At 40.3% G+C, this 27,499-nt stretch overlaps 3 protein-coding genes across 5 annotated transcripts; all 3 read right to left on the reverse strand.

Annotated features, from left to right (window-relative positions):
- Window positions 1-1,300: 1,300 nt before the first annotated feature.
- Window positions 1,301-6,262, reverse strand: LOC119484552 (nuclear distribution protein nudE homolog 1-like). The gene is made up of 10 exons (XM_037763414.1): window positions 6,083-6,262; window positions 5,573-5,693; window positions 4,980-5,133; window positions 4,361-4,509; window positions 4,039-4,175; window positions 3,270-3,446; window positions 2,677-2,762; window positions 2,370-2,524; window positions 1,651-1,818; window positions 1,301-1,601 (listed from the first exon to the last, which is right to left on the reverse strand). Exons 2-9 carry the CDS (start codon window positions 5,656-5,658, stop codon window positions 1,725-1,727), a joined length of 1,038 nt encoding a protein of 345 aa, XP_037619342.1. The 5' UTR covers window positions 5,659-5,693; window positions 6,083-6,262; the 3' UTR covers window positions 1,301-1,601; window positions 1,651-1,724.
- A 1,225-nt stretch (window positions 6,263-7,487) lies between these two features.
- LOC119485779 (pannexin-1-like) lies at window positions 7,488-15,292 on the reverse strand. The gene is made up of 6 exons (XM_037765534.1): window positions 15,065-15,292; window positions 13,344-13,465; window positions 11,647-11,846; window positions 8,945-9,449; window positions 8,685-8,837; window positions 7,488-8,581 (listed from the first exon to the last, which is right to left on the reverse strand). Exons 1-6 carry the CDS (start codon window positions 15,243-15,245, stop codon window positions 8,561-8,563), a joined length of 1,182 nt encoding a protein of 393 aa, XP_037621462.1. The 5' UTR covers window positions 15,246-15,292; the 3' UTR covers window positions 7,488-8,560.
- A 4,824-nt stretch (window positions 15,293-20,116) lies between these two features.
- On the reverse strand, window positions 20,117-27,252 carry LOC119485778 (pannexin-1-like). Of its 3 annotated transcripts, none has more exons than XM_037765532.1 (6): window positions 27,107-27,252; window positions 25,414-25,535; window positions 23,717-23,916; window positions 21,013-21,517; window positions 20,753-20,905; window positions 20,117-20,649 (listed from the first exon to the last, which is right to left on the reverse strand). In XM_037765532.1, the coding sequence occupies exons 1-6, from the start codon at window positions 27,108-27,110 to the stop codon at window positions 20,629-20,631; spliced, it is 1,005 nt and encodes a 334-aa protein (XP_037621460.1). In that variant the 5' UTR covers window positions 27,111-27,252; the 3' UTR covers window positions 20,117-20,628. The 3 variants fall into 3 exon arrangements, with proteins under 3 accessions (XP_037621460.1, XP_037621459.1, XP_037621458.1); XM_037765531.1 differs by lacking the exon at window positions 27,107-27,252 and adding an exon at window positions 26,872-27,100 and having other exon boundaries at window positions 21,013-21,514; XM_037765530.1 differs by lacking the exon at window positions 27,107-27,252 and adding an exon at window positions 26,872-27,100.
- Window positions 27,253-27,499: the final 247 nt, after the last annotated feature.

Genomic DNA, 27,499 nt, shown 5'->3' on the forward strand with positions numbered 1-27,499 from the left:
CCTTGCAAACCAGGTAATGATGAGTCAGCTAAAACAAGTCTGTGCAATGGCAGAAAGGAGGTGATGGAAACTGAATACCATGCGAGATTAAACTAGCCTGAAGGGAAGTGACATTATCTCATTCCTACAACGCCTGGCAGCACGAGGAATGCATAACTCGCTTCATTTATTTGAACTATCACAGCAAAGCAAGGCCTATAAACTGAAGAGGTAATGACATTGATGAAGGCAGCGATGGCTGAAATGCTAACACCAGTTCCTGGCAGCAAGTTTTTTTTGTAGCAGTGGATAATATTGAGTCTCCTCTAAATAAAACATAAGAAAAAACAAATCTGAGGCTCAGCTCAGAAAAATGATTTGAACCATCTTTTCACCCGACAATGTCTAGCTCCTTCTCAACAGAAGTTAATTCATGCCGGTGTTGTTCAGTGCTACATCTTTGATCAGTTTTTCATTAATCAAAGCTTTGGTTTGGACTTGGTCATAGACAATATTTGTACGATCCAACCTTATTCTAAATGACGCTTGGTCTTGGTCCCTCTTTCAGGGTCATGCTCAGTGGCTCTTATTCGAGTCCCTATTTCATGATCAATAGAGTGCTACAGGAATGAGTCCTAAAACCCAGAAATGAGTTCGCATTTAAGCACTTCCTGTTCCTTCGTCTGGAAGTCAATGGGTTTATTGAATGGGTTTTTGGTTAGATGCCGTAAATAAGGTCTGTGGTTAACACAAGCTCAAGAGATTTTAACGTTTTGTTCTACGATATAAAATACGTCAATAAATGTCCCACTCTTGAATTTTGAAGACTTTATGTGTCTTAAAAAAGGCGGTTGCTAACAAGTTGATAAATGAGACTACTAAACGTCATCACGATAACTCCTCCTCCTCCTTGATGACCTCGTTGTGTATACTCGCACTCATGCGACCGTGTTGTAGTTTGTTTATAGCCTAACATTAGCTTTTTACTTCTGGCGATTGCATTCACACTTCAAAAATCATTAAAGTGGTGTTCATTTGTGGAGATTATCTTGCTGAACAAAATGTGAAAGTATGATAAACATGTGTTTGCCACAGAGCTTATTTTCTGCAATAATCCAAAACTTAACGGAAAAATCCCATTGGCTTTTTGTTGAGGGAAGCAGGGCGATGCTAACTTCCTGGTTGGCCTACAAAAAAACGTCATCCCTGGAGCACTCTAGGAACAAGTGCAGCAACCACCCTAAAGGTGTTTTCTGGGAGGAGAAATGTTTCGACAGCCCTGTTGATCCACCACAGAAAGCAAATCAGTAGACACAGAAGGTTTTTTTTTTTTTTTTAGATGCTCCTCACCACAGTGTCAAAGCTACAGCACAAGATATAATGTGAGCAGTAAGTTCTCTGTTCCTTGATTTTTCACAAGCTGTAGTGCTGCTTCTTATGATAGATATGGTGTGATACTAGCCTGAGGCAGCAGAAGTCCATGCTCTGATTATGTGGGCCGAGGAGCAAGGAGAGTGGTTTTCTTGTTCAAAAGAGTTCAGCGGGGCACGTGGCGACAAGGGAAGACTGCTCAGTTCAAAGTCCCATTGCTGTAGTTTATTGAGGATGGAGAGGGGACCGGGGTGGGGGGGGGGGGGGGCGGGGGTGAGGGGTGGGGGTGGGGGTGGGGGCGGGGGGGGGGGGGGGGGGGGGGGGGGGGTGTCTGGTCATTGAAGGAGGGGGGTGGGTTCGCCACCTTTTTTCTCTCATAGGAGGATCTTGACTCCTCCCTGCGGAGACTGGGCACCCTGGCAGATGCCTCTTGGAGGAGCTGGTCCAAACTCTAACCGCTTCACTAAACTGCAAGACAAGTTGTGGCACATACACTCATGAGCAAACCAAACACTTCCCACTCCCAACATTTTTTGGCCTTACAGGCATAAAATAAAACGATAGTTCAAATCATTCTCAAGCAAAGCTGATTTTGTAGTTCACATCATGAAATCAACAACAGTGTAGCATGTGTTTAAAGGTATAATATGCACAAATGTCCTAACAAAAAAATGGATAGATGGATACTAAAATAATCCCTCTCAATCATCACTTGTGACCCACTAAAAGAGTGTGGCGGTGTCTGTTTCTGCAGAAACCCTGCAGCCCTCTGCCTGTATTTTCTCTTTTCTTCTTATTCTGCTTCACTCCGGACGACTCTGGCCGTCTGTCAACGGCCTTTGGGCCCCACGGTGGGGTGTAACCCGCTAGTTGAGCCGAGGAGGAGTGGCCAACTTTGAATGCTGTGTGTTTACAAACACCAACCGACAACTGTTGCATATTTTACCTTTAAGCACAAGTAAGATGCTCCTTAACCAGAAAAAAACAGACTTCTATGTAATAATTGTTGTTTTCCTCACCTCTCGTACTGAGGAGGGGGGCTCATGCTGCTAGCTTGGACCTCAGGGCCTCTTTCTAAACAAGAAGGACTACCAGGGCCAGCCGGAAGTGCTGGTCTGCTGATAGATGTGTCGTAAACAAAGTCTCGACAGGATGCCAACTTTGACTCCAGATTCTGGCAGGGATATTGAAAAATGGTCAGCTCATACATGGGGAAAAAAACAACAACAAAAAACAAATGTGTAGTGATTCTATTCAGTGTTAACACAGCTCTGTACAGCGTGTATTCACTGGGTACTCTAGTGGTAGCATTTTTAAATCTCTTACTCCGACTTTTCTCAGCAGCTCCCCTACAATATTGAGTGCAGATATTCTTGCAGACGTTGTGAGGGGAGTCCCCGTTAGACCATCACCTTAAACAAAAACAGATATGAGCAGGTGAACACATATTATGTTCATCCGAAGTTGGTATGTTGAATATCACTGTAGCAGGGCTGCATGGTTGATCAAAATTTTATCGAAATCGCAATATGGCAATTTTCAAAACGCAGGATGAGGAGGATTATTGCAATATTTGTTAAAAGATGAAATGTGTGTGTAAATACCAAAACACCACCAGAGATGTCCCGGCCTACACATGATTATTCTAAAGACTTAAGAAAACAGCTTTGTTTGGTACAGATCCCGCAAAAAAAAAAAAAAAAAAAAAAAAAAAAAAAAAAAAAAAAAAAAAAATCACACCATAATCATTGTGTGATGACATGTTTTTCAATGAAAATGAGAATAATGATGTAAAAACATACCCTCTAATATAATAAATCATATCGCAATATCAGAAAAACAATCGCAATGGGATATTTTTTCGAAACCGTGCAGCTCTACACTGTGGTTATTACTGTAGTCAAAGTTTTTCTCGTTACCTCGTCGGATACTGGAAGCAGGGGGCGTGGCAAATGAGCTGATAGGTTTGGAGGGTGTGACGGGGATGGATGGGCTACCAGCTGAGGGGCATGGCAGATCTGCTCGATCGATGTCTTTGCCCAGGCTGCTGGACGGCCGTCTTTCCTTCTGACGTACAACCAGCTCCTGGCGGAGGTCTGACACAAACAGGACACACAGGTATACCATCAGTGAGTCTGCTTTTTATAAAAGACAAAGATTCCAGTGCCACGTGTTTGAGGATCAACATTAATGGTTTCCATTACGTTCCATATACTACAAAAATGAAATTGCGGAGACTTGAAACTACCGTAAATAGTTAATCCATGACGTCATGTCAGTCGTCTGGTAATCATGTGATGTAAATACTTTTAAAAAACAATTTGAACTAAAAACTGTAATTCCAAACAATAATGCTAGTGTCCTGTAACACCAAGCCAACATCAAAGACCTAGCACAGACAAAAATCACGTTTACTATTAAAAGATACACTTGAGCACGACCACAAAACGTACAGCCAGCATACACATTCTGCACTTGCACAAGAGAAAATCTCTAGTCCACAGTCTATAATTCAAATCCAAAAAAAACAACAATGTTATCACTAGTCACGTGTCTGAATCTGAGAATGCTCAAAATACATCGGCTATCAAAATTCACTGAGTTAAGCATACGTGGCAGTTTGTAGACAAATCAGCAGTTCTTGTAAACTTGAGAAGCTACGGTGTGTGTGTGTGTGTGTGTGCATACCTCTGGCTTCATCCTTCAGCCTCTGAACAGACTCAAGCAGGTTCTCTTTCTCATCCAACTCGCTTTCAAGAAAGGCATTCCTCTCAATGACATGGTTCATCCGCTGCTCAAAGTCCTCCAGAGACATGATGGTAGCCCTGGGACGAGCAGAGAGGATGGGCCAATAAAAGTTAACAACACTGGACTTATTGTGCATATTGGCTTTGTGTGCTACAGCCTTAACTATGTGTGTGTGTATGTGTATTAAAGACAGAGTCAGCCAATTAGTTTGAGCACGAAGCCCATTGGTGAGATAATGACATAAGACCTCTTGGACACTGACCTTTTGGTCCTCTCCAGGTCATCATTGGACTGCTCCAGCTCTCTGATGTATTTCTGCAGGTGATCTTTCACTGCTGTGGTTTGTGCCAGATCTTCCTCCAGGGTTGAGATGTGCCTGAAAGCGTCAGAATGCTGCGCCTCAAATTTCTCCTGCAAAGAGCACACAGAAATTGAATTAAATGGCATGCCGATACAAGCTTTGCAGTGACACAGCAGATTAATCAATGCAGCTGCCAGCATATTTTCATGCTTTAAGAGGATCCGTGTATTTTTTAGACACTAGATAAGACGAGAAATCTGTTTGAATGTTCTTTCTCCTCCTTCTCCCCAACAACCTTTGAGCGATCAGGTTTTTTTTAGCACAATCCTGCATTCACATCCCTCATTCATGTTTTCTTTCCTGTGGACCAATGAACAAAAACAGCAGTCAGCTGCCTTACAGCGAGGCAGCAATTTTCCAAGTGGCAGTGGCAATGATATGCTGAATTTGGGTCAGCTAAAGGCTATCCGTGGGTGTGTCTCTTCTGTTTCTCTGTCTTCATCACTCCTCACTAACTGGAGCACCAGAGCTTTCCAAGCTCTGTAGGGACCATGGCCTATTTATAATCAAGGTGCTCTACCTTTATGCTTTCCAGTTCCATCCGGAATCGGTTGTTGTCTAAAAGCAGCTCTTTGTTCCGACCCTCGCACTGCTTCAGCTCGGCTTCCAGTTCTGCTTCATAGTCTCGACTCATCTGCTGAAACTCCTGCAGCTCCTCCTGAGCCTCATCAGCCCTGATGAAAAAAACAATGTTTACTACCAACAATAACTCCCTCCCCATGCTGTATAACATGTGCATATTCAATTCAATCTTTATTGCTGACTCAAGGTCCAGATAAGAAAAAAAGAAAAAACAACAACAATACATCACATATAATACAGGAAGCACTATAAAAAGTCATGATTAAAAGATATTAAAAATATATATACATACATCAATGCCTTGCATATAAAGAACTATACCAGTGCTTCCACAGCTGTGATTGGTACCATGTATTGCTAAATCTGATGTTAGACAACAGCAAGACTATGTCATTCTCAGAGTGATTAAGCCGGCATATAACTTTGTACATGAGATTTCCATAGATGAAAGGCAGGATTATTATTTAAATCACCTAATAAAGCATCTGTAAGGAGTGATGTTCTCCTAATGTTGCTGTCTAACAGTGTTACCTCTGCTGATGTGCCTCTGCCTGCTCCTTCCAGAAGCCCAGCTCCTCTTCTAGGGATGTAAACTTGTGCGTTGTTGGCTCCACCATGGTCTTCTGCTTTGTGTGTCAAGATGACGGCCTAACTGTAAAGTAAGACATAGTAACGTTTACAGCTGCTTTAATGCTGTCTCTACCTGCAATAAGAGCACAGACATCCTGACAAGTCAACCACATAACCACACGGTTACCGGATGCTAACAAGGTTCACTAGCGTTACTCCACAGCAGCTGTGTAATCTGTATACCAAAACTACAGAGATATGTTTTAGCACTGTTTCTATAGAGTACGGTAGGGTAAAGATGTGAGATGAACGCGTTAGCTACTTTTAACACAGTGCATTTATCGTTACCATGGCTAAGCTCTCCAGCTAACGTTAAGCTAATGTGGCTAAGTTAGCTCAGCGACTTGTAGCTAGCCTGAGTGTGTTATTATCACAACAACACAGTGAGAAACAGAGACTAAGCAGACTCACCCGCATGTAAGGGAACGATTAAAACATGCCACAGCTAGGGGGATATATGTCGAGGTAAATCTATATCGTCCAGACTTGTGCAACAGACGGTATTGCACAAACTAATCTCTCATCACGGTAAGACGCTGCTCCACTCACCAACCAAATACAAACCAAGCTGCAGCTCGACCACGCCATTGGACGAGAGATGTGACGTAGAGAGCGTATCGGCCAATCAGATCGTTCAACGAACTTGTAGCTGCTGGAAGGAAAAGCCCTCAACAACACACAATTGTCGTAAAGTCAGTTATTTATTTCATAGAAGAAACAGACTTGTCAGGTCTATTGGGGGAATACAGCAGATAACATATACTGTGACATTATTCAGTTTTTAAGAGAAACTGATTTAGTTAAACGAATCTAGAGTTTTCCTCATTATTATAATTATAATTATTTTTATTTTTATTATTATTATTATTTTATTTTTTTTGTTTTGTTTCTGCACAATCTCCTGCTCCACACTCCAGTCCAGATGGTGGCGGTAATGCACCTCTAAGATGGTTTGCCTACCGCCAATAAACACGAAAGAAGAAGAAGAAGAAGAAGAAGAAGAAGAACAACAACAACAACAACAATAACAACAGATAGGCCTACATTATTATTACCTACAGATTACACTAGATGAACTATACAGTCAAAAAGCAAAAGGTGCATTTATCATGTCTAGAACAAATGGCTTGAAGAAGCTGAACAAAATTAAATTCATTATTCAATTTAGAAAAACATAATTCCAGCACTAACAGGTTATTACAGAGGTCTAAAAATTAATATACAATTACTGTAGTAAATTATTTTATTTTTTTTCAAAATAATGATATAGCTCTACGTTTTGCCAAGCATCTGCTGATACTTTATTGAACTCTCCGAGAGTTAAATCTATTGATACAAATGAAATGGAGTTATGTGGTTAACCTATCACTCAGAATTAATTGATGATAATGGATTTGTTATATTTTTAGACTTCCACAATGCTTTCGACACAGTAGAGCATCCATTCATTTTACAAACTTTAAAGAAATTTGGCTTTGGTAGGCCTAATTATTTTTCTACAGCTATTAAAGCTTTTTATAAGAACAGTAATAGTTGTATTAAACTAATGGGCGGTACATTCTCTAGATTTAATATTTTAAGAGGCATGCCCACCTCAGCATATCTCTTCCTGTTTGTGACTCAGCTTTTGGCAGTCCATATTAAATATCTTATTGGTAGAGAATTAATCGTAACTCAGCTAGCTGATGACACCACACTATTCTTGCAAAATGAAAATAAAATCTCTGTCGCTATTGAAGTAATCGGGGAGTTCTCAAAGGCTTCTGGTCTGTGGGCTACTTGAATAGGCTGAAAGACTGAAATTCTGCAGATTCAGTTCAATTTATGAATTTCACATTTGTAAAAAGTACAAAGAAAAACTGTGTTATTTTTTCAACAGTGTTTTTTCATTCTGAAAACCACTTGCATCAGCATTAAAGTTATAGTCATGACACAAAATAGGTAGTAGATACATTACTGTTATGCTGGTTCAATATTATGGCTGTATTGTTAGAAAGTCACTATAACAATGACATCCAATCAAAATTCATGTTACCTTTGAGAGTTTCATGCACCAGTTTCGACATATAAAATCTACATTCACAGATTTCTCAGTGTGCACCATTCCACTAAGTCTCCTGTTCACAGTGAGCACCTTAAAAGTAACAATAAAATAAATACATTCCAATAATATATATATATATATACATATATACACACACACAGGTTTTACTCTACCTTATCTTTCATGTAAAATGCAGTGCTGCCATCAATCTATCAGTTTGGACAACCCAGGGTCTTGTTTTACTTTCAACATGCATATATGGTATACCAGCTGTTGTTAACAGTACATTTATATGTAAATAATCACATGCTTTACAGTCCAGACACAGCTGCTCCAGAGGTTCCATTCATGTTTATTTTATGCTCACTTTGGATGGACAAACTTTCATCAATCACTACATCTTCTTATTGCCCCACATCAACTACAAATACATCTGAACCCTGTGTTCAGAAACGTCTCTCATTCTAACATAAAAGGCAGGAAATGGGCTCTTGAGACTGGAAAATTAATGTACAGATTTCAGTCCAATGAATGTGGCTTATATTATAAGTTCTATTTGGAAGGCATTTAAGATCCTGAGAAAGAGGTCAGCAGCAGATCGCCTCAGACCTGAGACACTTGTCCTTGGAGTATTCACATTTACTAAAAATAAGACACCTGAGAGGTAAAATGTCTGTTGGCCAAACTGCAGACTGTGTGAATGGATATAGGCCTCCTCTTTTTTTTATATGGATTATTGACCTGCTGTAGGTCAATACACCACCAGAAATTCAGATAAGTGTACAGTTTTTTCTCACATTGTTCTCTTCCATCACAGCAGGGCTTATCCTTTTCAGGTCAATCATTCAAGAACTAGTCAGAAAGAGCTGAAGGAAAATAAAACATGTCCAAGGTTAAATCCATCAGATAATCAGCTTATTTCACTAAAGTTACACAGCCTCCATTAGAAGACTAAATATTCCTCCTTACCTCATTGTCCTCGGTTTTATTGTCTTCTTTGCAGATCTTGTGTGAGCATGTCTTCTTACTGTCTAACGCGTCAGTCTTCACCTGACCCAGAGTTCGCAGCAGGCACATGGTGTCAAACCCCTCATCGCCAGCCTCTTGCAACAACTCAAGCACCTGTAAATACGCCAAGTTACTTCTTTTTCATAGAAAAAGCAACAGCAAACACAGTCGGCATATTTTAACCACAGTATTGGTCTTACAGTATGTGTGCTGGGACCCACCTGCAGACACTTAAATGATTTGAGTTCGCTCAGATTCTCCTGCAGGAACAACAGGTAGATACTGAGGTCGTTGTAGAAGGGCGTGACCACACTCAAAGATCCAAAGCGCGGCAGCAGCTCATATGGCCGGAGGAAGCTGGAGCTCTGGCGAGCCGGTCCAAGAGAAGCGTACACCACCAGCGGAGCAAGAAGCACATATACTCCCAAGTTGATGTAACTGAGCAGCCTGAAGACACCCACTGCCACGAGCTTACACTGCACAGCCGACGGCACCATGCTGTTATTCTTCAGCACCCCTGTACGCAGGTCACAGGGAAACTCATCAGTGAAAGATGCCAGTCGGATGTAGTAGCCCAGGTAGATGCAGGCCAGCAGGAGGATCAGCAGAGTCATGCCCCGACATAATAGGTACTTGACCACAAGGCAGTGAGAGAGGCGCTTGGTCTTCAGATACTGCTCCACTAAAGGGTATCTGGAGCAACCCTCAGTCAGTTCCAAAGCACCGCTGCAGAAAAGGACATTTAGCATAAATATACCTATGTTTAGAATTGCAAATGTCATTGTATCAAATATCAAGAAATACAGTTCCACACAGCAACAGGATTTTCTGAAGGATATGTAACTAGAAACAGGCCTTTTTTCCTTACTTACCCATGACCAAAACCTTCCTTAATGCTTATTCAAATCTGTTTATTATAAACTCAGTGTCATATTATTTATGTTTACAAACACAAAAGATCAGCATTTTATGGAATTGTATAAGACTTTCATTCACTGGCCTTATTGATCTATTAATAATCCAAATTAAAGCCCCTTTGTGTAGATTTGTTATGTAATTATAGCATCTTTCAAAATATTCTGATGTGATAATGTTTTGTAGAAAAAGTAGGCATTCCTGGTGAAAACTGGTGCAGTACAAGTGCCATATATGTCTTGTATTCTATACTAGCTGCACTAATCAATATTTTTATATGAACAATAGGTTACATGACTAATTGACTAATGACTGCTTAAGTGCAATGTGAAAAGTGTCACTCATAGAGAGAGACAAAGCCAGTGAGATTATCACCCAACTCTGAGGTAGCTCAGTGTTGTCATTCATGGCTCGCAGCGGGTACTTTACTGTTTTGGTTAATTGTCACCATTCTCATCAGTGTCATTTCCAGATGTAGCAGCCAGCTGTTCCCAGCTAAAAATAGCAATTGCAATAGCAAGTTTATTTCTATAGCACATTTCGTGCACAGGGGCAATTCAGTGTACTTAAATAAATCAAAATAAGAAACGATCCATATCTAAGATATGATTAAAAGATGAAAAGTACATAAAATAGTAATTTAACAGAGAGATATAATTAAAAGATAAGCAATATAAGATAAAACACAAAGTAATTGAAATAGAATAAAGACATTGTAAAAACAAAACAGTAGCTTAATCATAGGCACTTGAAAAGAGAAATGTTTTTAATCTGGATTTAAAAATTGTTACATTTGGTGCACATATAAGATGTTCTGGCAGTTTGTTCCGGTTGCAGCAAAACAGCTAAAAGCTGCGTCAGCATGTTTAGACTCTGGGCTGTGCTAGCTGACCTGAGTTCATGGATCGAAGAGCCCTACTCGGTTTCTATTCTTTGAGGATATCAGAGATGTATTCTGGTCCTAAAAGCCGTAAAAGCCAGTGTACGCTATCTGCTCGCATCTGTTAGCAACTAGCTTGTGAACATAGTGGAGCATTTAGCAGGTAAAGAGCTCAATATGTCTCTTAGGAGTTGGTGGAGACCAAAACAGAGTTAGACGGAAGGTAACGGACGTTTGTCAGAAACACAACTCCAAATGAATGCTACTGTCACGCCATATCTGCTGGATGTGTACATAGGCAATTGTTTGCGAATAACAACTGCATTAGGTAATAATATGTCAATATGGCCAAAAAATCAATATATATATACTATATATATATATACTATATATACTGTGTATGAGGGCCCGCCAAATCTGGCCCACTAGGTGACTTTGCAAAGTGTAAAAATTGCATAGAAGTCATTTATTCAAATTATTGTCCACTGGGGGTCACTCTGTCCTAATAAGAGTAGCAGGCTCTATGCTTGATACGCGATTATAGATCCCACATGCAGGCAATGTGACACAACACTGTCAAGCGTAGGCTACTGTTCATGCAGGAGCCGCCACTAGAAAATGAAAAGAGGACACAGAGTGTTGGGTTTTCTGAGAGAAATGGACTAGTTCCTATTTCTTCACAGAGGTAAATGGGAAACCAGTGTGCTTGTGTGTTCACAGTACTACCTTTCAGTGCTTAAAGAACAACAGCTGAACTTGGTACAAGAACTTGGTACTAGTATATATACAAACTAGTTTGTAGCCGAGATCAGCGAGACATCTCAGGCTGTTTATCATCTGTATTGTAAATGGGATTGTTCATTAATTGTGAACGTTTTCAGAATGTACTTGTACTTCTTTACACTAAAGAAAGGGAAAATTTGGAGGTGTTGTTAGTTATAGGTTAGGCTATTATGCAATGGTTTTACTGGTCCGGCCCACTTGAGATCAAATTGGGCTATGTGCGGCCCATGAACTAAAATGAGTTTGACACCCTTGCTTTAAATCAAAGCTAATGTTTAAAACAAATGTTATTGTCACATCTCCTGCTAAGGAGTACATAGCAGTGAGTAATAACAAGGTGTTTACCTCTGGGTGTCCGCAGATGCACCTTTGGTATCTAAGGATGCTAGATTCCTGGCCATTCTGATGGCACGATTATAAAAGCGGTCCAGCTCCTCCATGATGAAGTTCAGGTCAGAGGAGAGGTGCGGAGCTGCAGTGAAACGCCAGAACAGGGCTGGGATATACATGAGGATGGCCAGTGAGAGCAGGATGTATGGGAAGAACTGAGGGAATCACAGAAAGGGAGACAACAGAAGAGAAAAGGCTGCATTAGAAAAAGAAGACAAAAATGATTTCTGGACATTATTAGTGTAGGATACTTCTGAGCAGAGCACAGGGACAGTTTAAAGGGGATGTCTTCCTGTCCCCTACCAACTGGACAATTTTATTACAGCTGTAAACTACTGATGAGACTGTTAAGGGCCACCCTGACCTAGAGAAGGCCCGGAGACAGGACAGGATTAACCACAGCTAATGGCCCTGTTTGAAATTACCTCGGCTCCCTCCCGACGAGGGCTGCAGCCCTGGAGTGAATGGCACTCCACCTCAAGACTTATTTTCACCCTACAATACAGACAAATGTAACATGCAGGCTAAATGCTGGCGAGGAAAAACTGGCATGGCCATATTCAATGAGGTCCCTTGACCTCTGACCTCAAGATATGTGAATGAAAATAGGTTCTATTGGTACCTACGAGTATCCCCTTTTATATCCACGCCCACTTTATAATAATCACATGCAGTTATTCGAATGACATATAAATGTGTTATTTTCACTATTCTAAAAATGGTGTATTTGAATATTTCTTCATACTGGGGTCCCTAAACAGTCTTGGAATTGCATATATTGGGTATCACTGTAAAGCTGAAACTCTTGTGGATCCGATGAGCCCAAATATATTCATGTCTGATGATGTTAGTCCCCATAATAGCCATTTAATTGTAGTGAGACCATTTTTCTAAATTTGACCTCACTGTATAAAATGCCCTTTGGTGACCTCTAGGATAATCACAGCCTCATGCAACTTTACAGCCACAAACTAGAGACCTAGAGCATTCAGAGGATGGATGGCTTTCCTAGGTAGATTGACAATAAGGGGTTTCTGAGTAGTTTCCAGAACAGAAGTGCTCGCCATTCAATCGCTGAAGAATACAATTCTTGCAGAAATCTCCAAATGTCAAAAGTTTTTAATACTAAATCACAGCGTGGCTTTTTCTATGGTGTTCCTCAAGGTCTTTGTGTTTTAATGTGGTATTTTGGATGGATTATTGATAATTTGTATCAATTCCTGAGTGATACAATTTTTTAAAAATTTAGCACCAAATCTGTAAGGGATAATGTACAGCGAGCGAAATACATAATAAAAAAGTGATAAAATGTATTTCCCCAAACTGGCCTGAATTAGTATAACTTTAACATTAGAAAGCATGCATTTTTCTCATGAGAAATGCGTTGTCAGTTTCAAGCCTGTCTCATTGGTAAAGGGGGTAATAAAATGACACATAGCTGACAATTTTTCTTTTAAAAACTGTAATTTCCCACAATTTTGGATGCCTTAATTTAGGATACGTATGGACATAAGCTTGGCCATTCTTTGATTAAATAATATTGGTAATGAATTAACAGTATTAGGACTTCAAAAACATCCCAATACCCACATAATCACACTGTCAGCACTGATGATTCTCACTGTCAGTGCATGTTGGGGAGACGTCTGTACCTTGTGCAGCCATAGTGGTGAGCCGTCAGCTTGCTGCTGTACTGCTGCCCAACAAAATGAGTCCACATATGTGGCCTGTCTCATAGAGAAGTTATTGGGCGCAAAACAGCTGATCTGGGTACCTGGGTGAGGAAAGTGAAGAATTAGTCAGAGTGGAGTCATTTTGGTGATTCAGCAAAGAGAAACAAACACTACAGCAAGTGTCAGCCCTCCCTCCTCTGCTGTAATTAGTTGGTGGGTTGTTCTCAGCATTCTTTGTGTCAATAATTATGCCATCCCCTATATGGTGAGTGGAAAGTTCAATCAGACACGTGCAAGTCACAGACGACCTAGATAGTCACCAGACTAATACTTTTGGCAGCATTTTGTCATATTAATATTACAGAATGATGAATACATATATATATACGTATATATATATATATATATCACTTTATAATACAGCATCCTATCACTGTCACACTGTCACAGCTCACTGGGACACTTGAACAGAGCAGAGCCGTTGATGCTTAGTAACACCTGTGCTTTTACTATGACAAGTCAAAATGTGTGCTGTGGGAAAGGCCTACATCTACATCTAATCTGTCTCACATGTCCTTTCTCTCTCTCTCTCTCTCTCTCTCTCTCTCTATATATATATATATATATATATATATATATATCTCTGCATCTCCTCCTTTGTGATTGCTATTGATTTAATAAGTAAAATCAATGTGGGCTTTCTGCCACAACGTGCATTCACTTTGTTAGTATGATGTGATTACCATAATAGCTGTCCATAATTATTGTGTCTTTCAGTCACAATAAATGTTGTCTCATGGCTTGCAGTGTAATGGATCCACCCTGCCTGAGTTATGGAGCAGTATACTTGCAGATCATGATGACGACAGACTGTGGGCATTATGACTTAAGAAGATTACACATAGGTTTGTTAAACTGCTGTTGGAGCTGTGGATCTTTTTTTTTGTACACTAAAGAGGGAAGCAGATCACCTTCTTGTGTGAGCTATTCTTTACAGTAACTCAAGTGCATGAGGCACCAGCTTATAAACTTCCATGTGCCCAAAGTTTCCATCATTATCATCATCAGCATCAGCAGCAGCAGCAGCAGAGCCTGCCTCACTGTCTGGGCGTGAAATAAGCAGAAGGGTGGAGACTTAAACCACACCTTCTCCTGTATTCACACCTCTCTTTTTCTGGGCATTTACTGAACATAACTCCTCTACAGGGCTGCACGGTGGTGCAGTGGTTAGCACTGGCGCCTCACAGCTAGAGGGTTGCAGGTTCGAATCCGGCTTGGGACCCTTCTGTGTGGAGTTTGCATGTTCTCCCCGTGTTAGCGTGGGTTTTCTCCGGGTACTCCGGTTTCCTCCCACAGTCCAAAGACATGCAGGTCAGGTTAATTGTGGACTCTAAATTGTACGAGCAAATTGTAAATTGTGTGAATGTGAGCGTGAATGGTTGTCTGTCTATATGTGTCAGCCCTGCGATGGACTGGCGACCTGTCCAGGGTGTACCCTGCCTTCGCCCAATGTCGGCTGTCCAGCCCCCCCCCCCCTAACGGGATAAGCGGTTGCAGATGGATGGATGGATGAACTCCTCTACATGCATAAAAATCACATTGAAGGATTACCATAGACATTATTATTCTACATGATGAAATAAAGAGGAATATTATAACCTCAGATGATGACGGATGCTCACACAAATTCAACAACTCACCGACGGACACCTCTTGAGCAAAAGCGAGTGAGATGAGGAACAAAGGCAGCCCCACGGCTAGAAACGTGACTATCTTGTCCACAGCGAGCTCCAGACGCACCCCTTTATACTTGGCCTCCGTGGGGTCATTCAACAAGAAGTCTGAGAACACGTACTCGGTGGCTAGGTGCGCAATCGCCATGACGGAGTGTAGAAATGTGAGAAATAGATAAGATACTGAGCGGTTATTGTTTAGCGAGATTCTAACAGTTACATACTGTAAAATGCTTTTACTGTATGTTACTGTGAAAGCAATGCATTCTGGGAGTCAGAACGCTCGCTCCCATGATCCCAGCGGCCAAGTGTATCTTTTCACAGTAATCTACTGCTTGCCGCTGAGAATCTCGGGAAAATAAATTAACGGCTATTTTTCTAAGTTCTCGCGCATATTTTTTTCGAGTTGAGCCGTTGAGCGCCACAGCTCAACAGCTCAACGGTCAACAGCTCAACGGTCAACAGCTCAACGGTCAACAGCTCAACAGCTCAACGGCTCAACGGTCACTCTGGCAGCAGCAGCAGCAGCATCGTTGTTGTCCAGTGCAACTTGAGGAGAGACAGCAGCAGTTTGGATAAACACTTTTTATTTTCACCACCGCCAGTTCCATTTTGATCGTCAGACCAGACGAAGGGAAACTCCAGTGGTTACATTACGTTACTTCATGGTAAGTCAAATCATCAAGTTGTGTTGTACCTTTGCTAACACAGTGCATGTTCCTCAGTGTATGTACATTAGCTAACTAACGGTAGGTCGTTAGCTGTTCTTAGCTTCGTCTATATTTCAATACTCATTAGTATCACAGGTAACAAAAATCAGTCGTCTATCTTATATTCACGGTAGCTAGCTAGCGCTAGCACGTTAGTTAGCGTTAGCTCGTTAGTTAGCGTTAGCTCGTTAGTTAGCGTTAGCTCGTTAGTTAGCGTTAGCTCGTTAGTTAGCGTTAGCTCGTTAGTTAGCGTTAGCTCGTTAGCTAGCTGGTTTTAGCTTAGTCAGCATTTAAATTCTCAATATAATTACTAATAGGTAGCAGCAACAATCTAAAAGGGAGACAAGGCAGTATCTATCTTGTGTTTTGTTTCAAGAATGTTCAACTGTCAATTTTGCCGCCATGCATGTGGTACTAAATATGCCTTTGTTAGGCATATGAAAGTTCACCAAAACACCCCACACATCAAATTTAAATGTGATTTCCACGATTGTTACCGTTCATTTGGCAAAGTTACAGCTTTAAAATGCCATGTATATAGAGATCACCCAGATCAGAGGGAGTCAAGCTTGAGGGAAGGATGTTCTGGCATAAGGACATTAACATTAGACGTTTTATCATGCCACATCGATTTCTGTAGTGTCAAATGTGACAGTTTGTCTACATTATTTTCTCACTTGAAGACTCACATTAAAGAGGGGAAACCAGTCTTATGTCCATTCACAAATTGTGGTAAAATGTTTACTGTGATATCCACTTTTTCATCACACTTGTCAAGAACACATAAAGGTTGTGTAGTTGGTAATCTTTTGAGTCAGATCAGGTCAGGTAGAGATGATGGAGAGAATACTGTTGAGCAAGCAGGGTGCTCACATGAGCATGCAGGGTGCTCACATGAGCATGCAGGGTGCTTCAAATAGAAGAGAGATGTCCTCATCTTGCAGGCAGATGTGAGTATAACTGATGTAGTTTATTTCAGATTAAGACATTGAAATTATTGAAATGCAATGAGTGGAGCTCAGTGTGATTTTAAAAATAATTTCTTTAAACAGGAAAATTGATGACAACTATAGTTAAAGCATTGTTTAATTGTATTAACATTAACTTAGAATTGCAATGCCTTTTATTGTCTCCTATATAGGTGTCAGACACAGCGGCGACTGTGAAGACATCCCTCATCCTTCCTGATAGCCCTTGGTTGATCATTCTAGGTAAGCACTAAACCCCACGTTTCTACTTACACTGTACTAGTGCACATATGCAGAGTACTTCTATTGAGCCTGTCGGCAGTCAGAAGGTGTGGGGCAGGCAGGAAGACGCTGCTTGCTGCAGGAGTTGGAGTTCAGTTGTAGTGAGTTTCTATGGTTATGTCTTCTATATTGTATATAATACACACAACTTTACATTCTTATAAATAGATACTGATTCTGAAACAGTTGTGCATACAGAAATGGATAAATAAATATGTAGTTTTAGATGGTTAATAAATAGTTGACATCTTTTATACATACACAGTGGGCTATGTTTTAGTTAATAAATAGTTGACTCTATAATACATACACAGTAGGCTACGGAATAATAATTTCTCTGATTCTTCTCTGATATGTAAATAGTTTGTTTGAGCTTTTCTCTCACTCTCTTTCTGGATTAGGGTGTTCCTATAGCTTGTAAATATGTAAATAGTTTGTTTGATATTCTCCCTCCCTTTGTAGATTTTATTTTATTTGTATTAACTTTTTTACTTGATTTCTCCTTCACTGCAACGGACACAACCACTAAGCTTTATGAAAATGAGTGCGCGATGGTGTCGCAAGTATGTAAATGGCTACCTGGATACATCAAAGAGCAGTACAGTAGATGAGTAGCATCTCGCATCCTACATCAAGAATTCCTGATATCTAGCGGAGGCTTACATTTTTTTAGAAAGGTTTTCAAATATCAGTTGGAAATGCCAATACCATACAAAAACAATAAAGCGGTAAGTGGCCACTTGATAATTCGTCAATTTGGTATTCAGCCTAAAGCTTTTTGCATTGTGTTTCAGGTCCAATGATTTCCGACCAGCGCTGGATGGTAAGCATCGAGGGTCAGGTGGTGTGTGAAGGGGCATTGTCTGCGTTGGGGCTTGCTGTTGTCTTCACATCCTACTACAACTTCAACCTCCAATATCAGGATCACGCTGCCTGGACACTTGAATTCATACAGAGGTAAGTTTGAATTCCATATAGTCATTTGTGTCAGATGTTTGGGCCTTACAGCTATCCTTGTATCTATCTATGTGTGATAGACATACGATCAGAGAGTAGGGTATGGAGAGTTCATTCCAAAATAAGCTTAAATGATCACTTGGACGTTTGGGTGTGTATGTGTGGTTCTAAAATATATACAAGAAACATAAAAACAGTATTAGCCTTCAATAATATCATTTCATATATAAATTAATAACCCATTGTTATTAGTCTTGAATAATTAAATTAAATAGATAATTATCAAAGAGTCATCAAGTTACCAAAAAAACTCAATGTTATATTCATATTCCAAAAGTGTGACTCATAAAACATCAGGCAAGTAAGCTATATTAGCAAGAAGTATTTCACCATGTCCACGTGTATCTACTCTAATATGCATTGCAAACATAAAGCATGAAAAAGAACGATTTGGGGACTTATAATAAATCAGGTATTATTTATACTAACAATATTTAGCGGTCTAATTTTAGGTAAGAGGTGGTTTGATTCACATTTGTGTCTTTTTGTTTTACCTTGCTATGCCTTGTAGAAGCTGTGTCAGGATCAACCCAGAGAGAGGGACAAAGGCACGACAGGGAAAGGTGACCAGCAAGAAGAGCGGGAAAATGGTTCATAAGAAAGGGACATCCCTGAATCCTCATGTTTGCACCCTCCTGCGGAAGCTCGTGGATGTCGAGTGGGACTTTGTGTGAGTTTAACAATCACATCCCTGACTCTGTCTGTAGAGACAAACCCTCCATATCTCACTCAGTTACTGAAAATCCCTTTATGTCTGTGTCTCACTTATTCACAATGTTATTTTTTATTTAATTTTGCTTAAAATGTTCAACCTGGCATTATTTATACGTTTAATAATTGACCATATTGAGCCAGCACACAGTATTGTTCAACAGTATTGTTCTGTCTAGTGAACCCCCGCAGTGTAACGGGGGAGGCTATTTCATTTTGAAACAGAAAAGTTACAGTATTTACTCAGTCCACAAAGTACAAATGTTTTAAGCCCGTCACTTACTCAGATACACCAACCAATAAATTACTGTATTTGGAATTATTACAGCAAGTTACTGTATGCTTTGATTACAGTAAGCTGCTGTATTCTTTTGATACAGTACAGATACTGTAAATTGTACAGTAACTCACTGGCGAAACTGCTGCCAGTATTTTACTGTAATTTCTGAAATATTACAGCAAATTACTGTATGCTTTGATTACAGTAAGTTGCTGTATTCTTTGATACAGTACAGATACTGTAAATTTTACAGTAAAATACTGGCAGCAGTTTCTCCTGTAAGTTACTGTAATTTTACAGGAAAAAGTTTTACAGTGCATCAGCTGGTGAGTGATGGTTGAACCTGCTGTCCCGTCACTGTGCTCCAGACATCAACAGGAGGAACAGGCTGCCTGCTGGTCTCCAGAGGGCGCTACTGGGCCGTAAAGTGCACCTGCCAGGCAACCTGTGCCAGATACATCCTATACATGGAGGGACACTCACTGTTGCTTCAGTGATAGACAGTAATATGATAGCATTTAATTGTGAGTTCAGTTCAGTTCAGTTCAGTTCAGTTCAGTTCAGTTCAGTTCAGACAACTTTATTCATCCCCAAGGGAGTAATTGAACTGAATGGACTATACAGATACATTACTGTTATGCTGGTTCAATATTATGGCTGTATTGTTAGAAAGTCACTATAACAATGACATCCAATCAAAATTCATGTTACCTTTGAGAGTTTCATGCACCAGTTTCGACATATAAAATCTACATTCACAGATTTATCAGTGTGCACCATTCCACTAAGTCTCCTGTTCACAAGTGAGCACCTTAAAAGTAACAATAAAATAAATACATTCCAATAATATATATATATATACATATATACACACACACAGGTTTTACTCTACCTCATCTTTCATGTAAAATGCAGTGCTGCCATCAATCTATCAGTTTGGACAACCCAGGGTCTTGTTTTACTTTCAACATGCATATATGGTATACCAGCTGTTGTTAACAGTACATTTATATGTAAATAATCACATGCTTTACAGTCCAGACACAGCTGCTCCAGAGGTTCCATTCATGTTTATTTTATGCTCACTTTGGATGGACAAACTTTCATCAATCACTACATCTTCTTATTGCCCCACATCAACTACAAATACATCTGAACCCTGTGTTCAGAAACGTCTCTCATTCTAACATAAAAGGCAGGAAATGGGCTCTTGAGACTGGAAAATTAATGTACAGATTTCAGTCCAATGAACGTGGCTTATATTATGAGTTCTGTTTGGAAGGCATTTAAGATCCTGAGAAAGAGGTCAGCAGCAGATCGCCTCAGACCTGAGACACTTGTACTTGGAGTATTCACATTTACTAAAAATAAGACACCTGAGAGGTAAAATGTCTGTTGGCCAAACTGCAGACTGTGTGAATGAATATAGGCCTCCTCTTTTTTTATATGGATTATTGACCTGCTGTAGGTCAATACACCACCAGAAATTCAGATAAGTGTACAGTTTTTTCTCACATTGTTCTCTTCCATCACAGCAGGGCTTATCCTTTTCAGGTCAATCATTCAGGAACTAGTCAGAAAGAGCTGAAGGAAAATAAAACATGTCCAAGGTTAAATCCATCAGATAATCAGCTTATTTCACTAAAGTTACACAGCCTCCATTAGAAGACTAAATATTCCTCCTTACCTCATTGTCCTCGGTTTTATTGTCTTCTTTGCAGATCTTGTGTGAGCATGTCTTCTTACTGTCTAACGCGTCAGTCTTCACCTGACCCAGAGTTCGCAGCAGGCACATGGTGTCAAACCCCTCATCGCCAGCCTCTTGCAACAACTCAAGCACCTGTAAATACGCCAAGTTACTTCTTTTTCATAGAAAAAGCAACAGCAAACACAGTCGGCATATTTTAACCACAGTATTGGTCTTACAGTATGTGTGCTGGGACCCACCTGCAGACACTTAAATGATTTGAGTTCGCTCAGATTCTCCTGCAGGAACAACAGGTAGATACTGAGGTCGTTGTAGAAGGGCGTGACCACACTCAAAGATCCAAAGCCCGGCAGCAGCTCATATGGCCGCAGGAAGCTGGAGCTCTGGCGAGCCGGTCCAAGAGAAGCGTACACCACCAGCGGAGCAAGAAGCACATATACTCCCAAGTTGATGTAACTGAGCAGCCTGAAGACACCCACTGCCACGAGCTTACACTGCACAGCCGACGGCACCATGCTGTTATTCTTCAGCACCCCTGTACGCAGGTCACAGGGAAACTCATCAGTGAAAGATGCCAGTCGGATGTAGTAGCCCAGGTAGATGCAGGCCAGCAGGAGGATCAGCAGAGTCATGCCCCGACATAATAGGTACTTGACCACAAGGCAGTGAGAGAGGCGCTTGGTCTTCAGATACTGCTCCACTAAAGGGTATCTGAAGCAACCCTCGGTCAGTTCCAAAGCACTGCTGCAGAAAAGGACATTTAGCATAAATATACCTATGTTTAGAATTGCAAATGTCATTGTATCAAATATCAAGAAATACAGTTCCATACGGCAACAGGATTTTCTGAAGGATATGTAACTAGAAACAGGCCTTTTTTCCTTACTTACCCATGACCAAAACCTTCCTTAATGCTTATTCAAATCTGTTTATTATAAACTCAGTGTGATATTATTTATGTTTACAAACACAAAAGATCAGCATTTTATGGAATTGTATAAGACTTTCATTCACTGGCCTTATTGATCTATTAATAATCCAAATTAAAGCCCCTTTGTGTAGATTTGTTATGTAATTATAGCATCTTTCAAAATATTCTGATGTGATAATGTTTTGTAGAAAAAGTAGGCATTCCTGGTGAAAACTGGTGCAGTACAAGCACCATATATGTCTTGTATTCTATACTAGCTGCACTAATCAATATTTGTATATGAACAATAGGTTACATGACTAATTGACTAATGACTGCTTAAGTGCAATGTGAAAAGTGTCACTCATAGAGAGAGACAAAGCCAGTGAGATTATCACCCAACTCTGAGGTAGCTCAGTGTTGTCATTCATGGCTCGCAGCGGGTACTTTACTGTTTTGGTTAATTGTCACCATTCTCATCAGTGTCATTTCCAGATGTAGCAGCCAGCTGTTCCCAGCTAAAAATAGCAATTGCAATAGCAAGTTTATTTCTATAGCACATTTCGTGCACAGGGGCAATTCAGTGTACTTAAATAAATCAAAATAAGAAATGATCCATATCTAAGATATGATTAAAAGATGAAAAGTACATAAAATAGTAATTTAACAGAGAGATATAATTAAAAGATAAGCAATATAAGATAAAACACAAAGTAATTGAAATAGAATAAAGACATTGTAAAAACAAAACAGTAGCTTAATCATAGGCACTTGAAAAGAGAAATATTTTTAATCTGGATTTAAAAATTGTTACATTTGGTGCACATATAAGATGTTCTGGCAGTTTGTTCCGGTTGCAGCAAAACAGCTAAAAGCTGCGTCAGCATGTTTAGACTCTGGGCTGTGCTAGCTGACCTGAGTTCATGGATCGAAGAGCCCTACTCGGTTTCTATTCTTTGAGGATATCAGAGATGTATTCTGGTCCTAAAAGCCGTAAAAGCCAGTGTACGCTATCTGCTCGCATCTGTTAGCAACTAGCTTGTGAACATAGTGGAGCATTTAGCAGGTAAAGAGCTCAATATGTCTCTTAGGAGTTGGTGGAGACCAAAACAGAGTTAGACGGAAGGTAACGGACGTTTGTCAGAAACACAACTCCAAATGAATGCTACTGTCACGCCATATCTGCTGGATGTGTACATAGGCAATTGTTTGCGAATAACAACTGCATTAGGTAATAATATGTCAATATGGCCAAAAAATCAATATATATATAGTATATATATATATATACTATATATACTGTGTATGAGGGCCCGCCAAATCTGGCCCACTAGGTGACTTTGCAAAGTGTAAAAATTGCATAGAAGTCATTTATTCAAATTATTGTCCACTGGGGGTCACTCTGTCCTAATAAGAGTAGCAGGCTCTATGCTTGATACGCGATTATAGATCCCACATGGAGGCAATGTGACACAACACTGTCAAGCGTAGGCTACTGTTCATGCAGGAGCCGTCACTAGAAAATGAAAAGAGGACACAGAGTGTTGGGTTTTCTGAGAGAAATGGACCAGTTCCTATTTCTTCACAGAGGTAAATGGGAAACCAGTGTGCTTGTGTGTTCACAGTACTACCTTTCAGTGCTTAAAGAACAACAGCTGAACTTGGTACAAGAACTTGGTACTAGTATATATACAAACTGGTTTGTAGCCGAGATCAGCGAGACATCTCAGGCTGTTTATCATCTGTATTGTAAATGGGATTGTTCATTAATTGTGAACGTTTTCAGAATGTACTTGTACTTCTTTACACTAAAGAAAGGGAAAATTTGGAGGTGTTGTTAGTTATAGGTTAGGCTATTATGCAATGGTTTTACTGGTCCGGCCCACTTGAGATCAAATTGGGCTATGTGCGGCCCATGAACTAAAATGAGTTTGACACCCTTGCTTTAAATCAAAGCTAATGTTTAAAACAAATGTTATTGTCACATCTCCTGCTAAGGAGTACATAGCAGTGAGTAATAACAAGGTGTTTACCTCTGGGTGTCCGCAGATGCACCTTTGGTATCTAAGGATGCTAGATTCCTGGCCATTCTGATGGCACGATTATAAAAGCGGTCCAGCTCCTCCATGATGAAGTTCAGGTCAGAGGAGAGGTGCGGAGCTGCAGTGAAACGCCAGAACAGGGCTGGGATATACATGAGGATGGCCAGTGAGAGCAGGATGTATGGGAAGAACTGAGGGAATCACAGAAAGGGAGACAACAGAAGAGAAAAGGCTGCATTAGAAAAAGAAGACAAAAATGATTTCTGGACATTATTAGTGTAGGATACTTCTGAGCAGAGCACAGGGACAGTTTAAAGGGGATGTCTTCCTGTCCCCTACCAACTGGACAATTTTATTACAGCTGTAAACTACTGATGAGACTGTTAAGGGCCACCCTGACCTAGAGAAGGCCCGGAGACAGGACAGGATTAACCACAGCTAATGGCCCTGTTTGAAATTACCTCAGCTCCCTCCCGACGAGGGCTGCAGCCCTGGAGTGAATGGCACTCCACCTCAAGACTTATTTTCACCCTACAATACAGACAAATGTAACATGCAGGCTAAATGCTGGCGAGGAAAAACTGGCATGGCCATATTCAATGAGGTCACTTGACCTCTGACCTCAAGATATGTGAATGAAAATAGGTTCTATTGGTACCTACGAGTATCCCCTTTTATATCCACGCCCACTTTATAATAATCACATGCAGTTATTAGAATGACATATAAATGTGTTATTTTCACTATTCTAAAAATGGTGTATTTGAATATTTCTTCATACTGGGGTCCCTAAACAGTCTTGGAATTGCATATATTGGGTATCACTGTAAAGCTGAAACTCTTGTGGATCCGATGAGCCCAAATATATTCATGTCTGATGATGTTAGTCCCCATAATAGCCATTTAATTGTAGGGAGACCATTTTTCTAAATTTGACCTCACTGTATAAAATGCCCTTTGGTGACCTCTAGGATAATCACAGCCTCATGCAACTTTACAGCCACAAACTAGAGACCTAGAGCATTCAGAGGATGGATGGCTTTCCTAGGTAGATTGACAATAAGGGGTTTCTGAGTAGTTTCCAGAACAGAAGTGCTCGCCATTCAATCGCTGAAGAATACAATTCTTGCAGAAATCTCCAAATGTCAAAAGTTTTTAATACTAAATCACAGCATGGCTTTTTCTGTGGTGTTCCTCAAGGTCTTTGTGTTTTAATGTGGTATTTTGGATGGATTATTGATAATTTGTATCAATTCCTGAGTGATACAATTTTTTAAAAATTTAGCACCAAATCTGTAAGGGATAATGTACAGCGAGCGAAATACATAATAAAAAAGTGATAAAATGTATTTCCCCAAACTGGCCTGAATTAGTATAACTTTAACATTAGAAAGCATGCATTTTTCTCATGAGAAATGCGTTGTCAGTTTCAAGCCTGTCTCATTGGTAAAGGGGGTAATAAAATGACACATAGCTGACAATTTTTCTTTTAAAAACTGTAATTTCCCACAATTTTGGATGCCTTAATTTAGGATATGTATGGACATAAGCTTGGCCATTCTTTGATTAAATAATATTGGTAATGAATTAACAGTATTACGACTTCAAAAACATCCCAATACCCACATAATCACACTGTCAGCACTGATGATTCTCACTGTCAGTGCATGTTGGGGAGACGTCTGTACCTTGTGCAGCCATAGTGGTGAGCCGTCAGCTTGCTGCTGTACTGCTGCCCAACAAAATGAGTCCACATATGTGGCCTGTCTCATAGAGAAGTTATTGGGCGCAAAACAGCTGATCTGGGTACCTGGGTGAGGAAAGTGAAGAATTAGTCAGAGTGGAGTCATTTTGGTGATTCAGCAAAGAGAAACAAACACTACAGCAAGTGTCAGCCCTCCCTCCTCTGCTGTAATTAGTTGGTGGGTTGTTCTCAGCATTCTTTGTGTCAATAATTATGCCATCCCCTATATGGTGAGTGGAAAGTTCAATCAGACACGTGCAAGTCACAGACGACCTAGATAGTCACCAGACTAATACTTTTGGCAGCATTTTGTCATATTAATATTACAGAATGATGAATACATATATATATATGTATATATATATATATATATCCCTTTATAATACAGCATCCTATCACTGTCACACTGTCACAGCTCACTGGGACACTTGAACAGAGCAGAGCCGTTGATGCTTAGTAACACCTGTGCTTTTACTATGACAAGTCAAAATGTGTGCTGTGGGAAAGGCCTACATCTACATCTAATCTGTCTCACATGTCCTTTCTCTCTCTCTCTCTCTCTCCCTCTCTCTCTCTCTCTCTCTCTCTCTCTCTATATATATATATATATATATATATATATATATCTCTGCATCTCCTCCTTTGTGATTGCTATTGATTTAATAAGTAAAATCAATGTGGGTTTTCTGCCACAATGTGCATTCACTTTGTTAGTATGATGTGATTACCATAATAGCTGTCCATAATTATTGTGTCTTTCAGTCACAATAAATGTTGTCTCATGGCTTGCAGTGTAATGGATCCACCCTGCCTGAGTTATGGAGCAGCATACTTGCAGATCATGATGACGACAGACTGTGGGCATTATGACTTAAGAAGATTACACATAGGTTTGTTAAACTGCTGTTGGAGCTGTGGATCTTTTTTTTTGTACACTAAAGAGGGAAGCAGATCACCTTCTTGTGTGAGCTATTCTTTACAGTAACTCAAGTGCATAAGGCACCAGCTTATAAACTTCCATGTGCCCAAAGTTTCCATCATTATCATCATCAGCATCAGCAGCAGCAGCAGAGCCTGCCTCACTGTCTGGGCGTGAAATAAGCAGAAGGGTGGAGACTTAAACCACACCTTCTCCTGTATTCACACCTCTCTTTTTCTGGGCATTTACTGAACATAACTCCTCTACATGCATAAAAATCACACTGAATCCTCCACCCCTGCCTGGAGGCTGTGTTTAGTTCATTGAAACCCATATGCAGCAGTCACAGTGTGGCAGATGGAGAGAGACAAAGAAGCTGATCCGCCAGGATTACCATAGACATTATTATTCTACATGATGAAATAAAGAGGAATGTTATAACCTCAGATGATGACGGATGCTCACACAAATTCAACAACTCACCGACGGACACCTCTTGAGCAAAAGCGAGTGAGATGAGGAACAAAGGCAGCCCCACGGCTAGAAACGTGACTATCTTGTCCACAGCGAGCTCCAGACGCACCCCTTTATACTTGGCCTCCGTGGGGTCATTCAACAAGAAGTCTGAGAACACGTACTCGGTGGCTAGGTGCGCAATCGCCATGACGGAGTGTAGAAATGTGAGAAATAGATAAGATACTGAGCGGTTATTGTTTACCCATCAGCTGGTGAGTGATGGTTGAACCTGCTGTCCCGTCACTGTGCTCCAGACATCAACAGGAGGAACAGGCTGCCTGCTGGTCTCCAGAGGGCGCTACTGGGCCGTAAAGTGCACCTGCCAGGCAACCTGTGCCAGATACATCCTATACATGGAGGGACACTCACTGTTGCTTCAGTGATAGACAGTAATATGATAGCATTTAATTGTGAGTTCAGTTCAGTTCAGTTCAGTTCAGACAACTTTATTCATCCCCAAGGGAGTAATTGAACTGAATGGACTGAATGGACTGTAATGCTGTACAATATGCTGCCTTCCACTGTGTAATTGTCTGAAATATATTAATTATTTATTTTTTTAGATATTTTTGAGAGTTACAAGTTCTTTTAACAT

The sequence above is a fragment of the Sebastes umbrosus genome, chromosome 3 (genome assembly GCF_015220745.1).
Source record: "Sebastes umbrosus isolate fSebUmb1 chromosome 3, fSebUmb1.pri, whole genome shotgun sequence".
NCBI classification, from domain to species: domain Eukaryota; kingdom Metazoa; phylum Chordata; class Actinopteri; order Perciformes; family Sebastidae; genus Sebastes; species Sebastes umbrosus.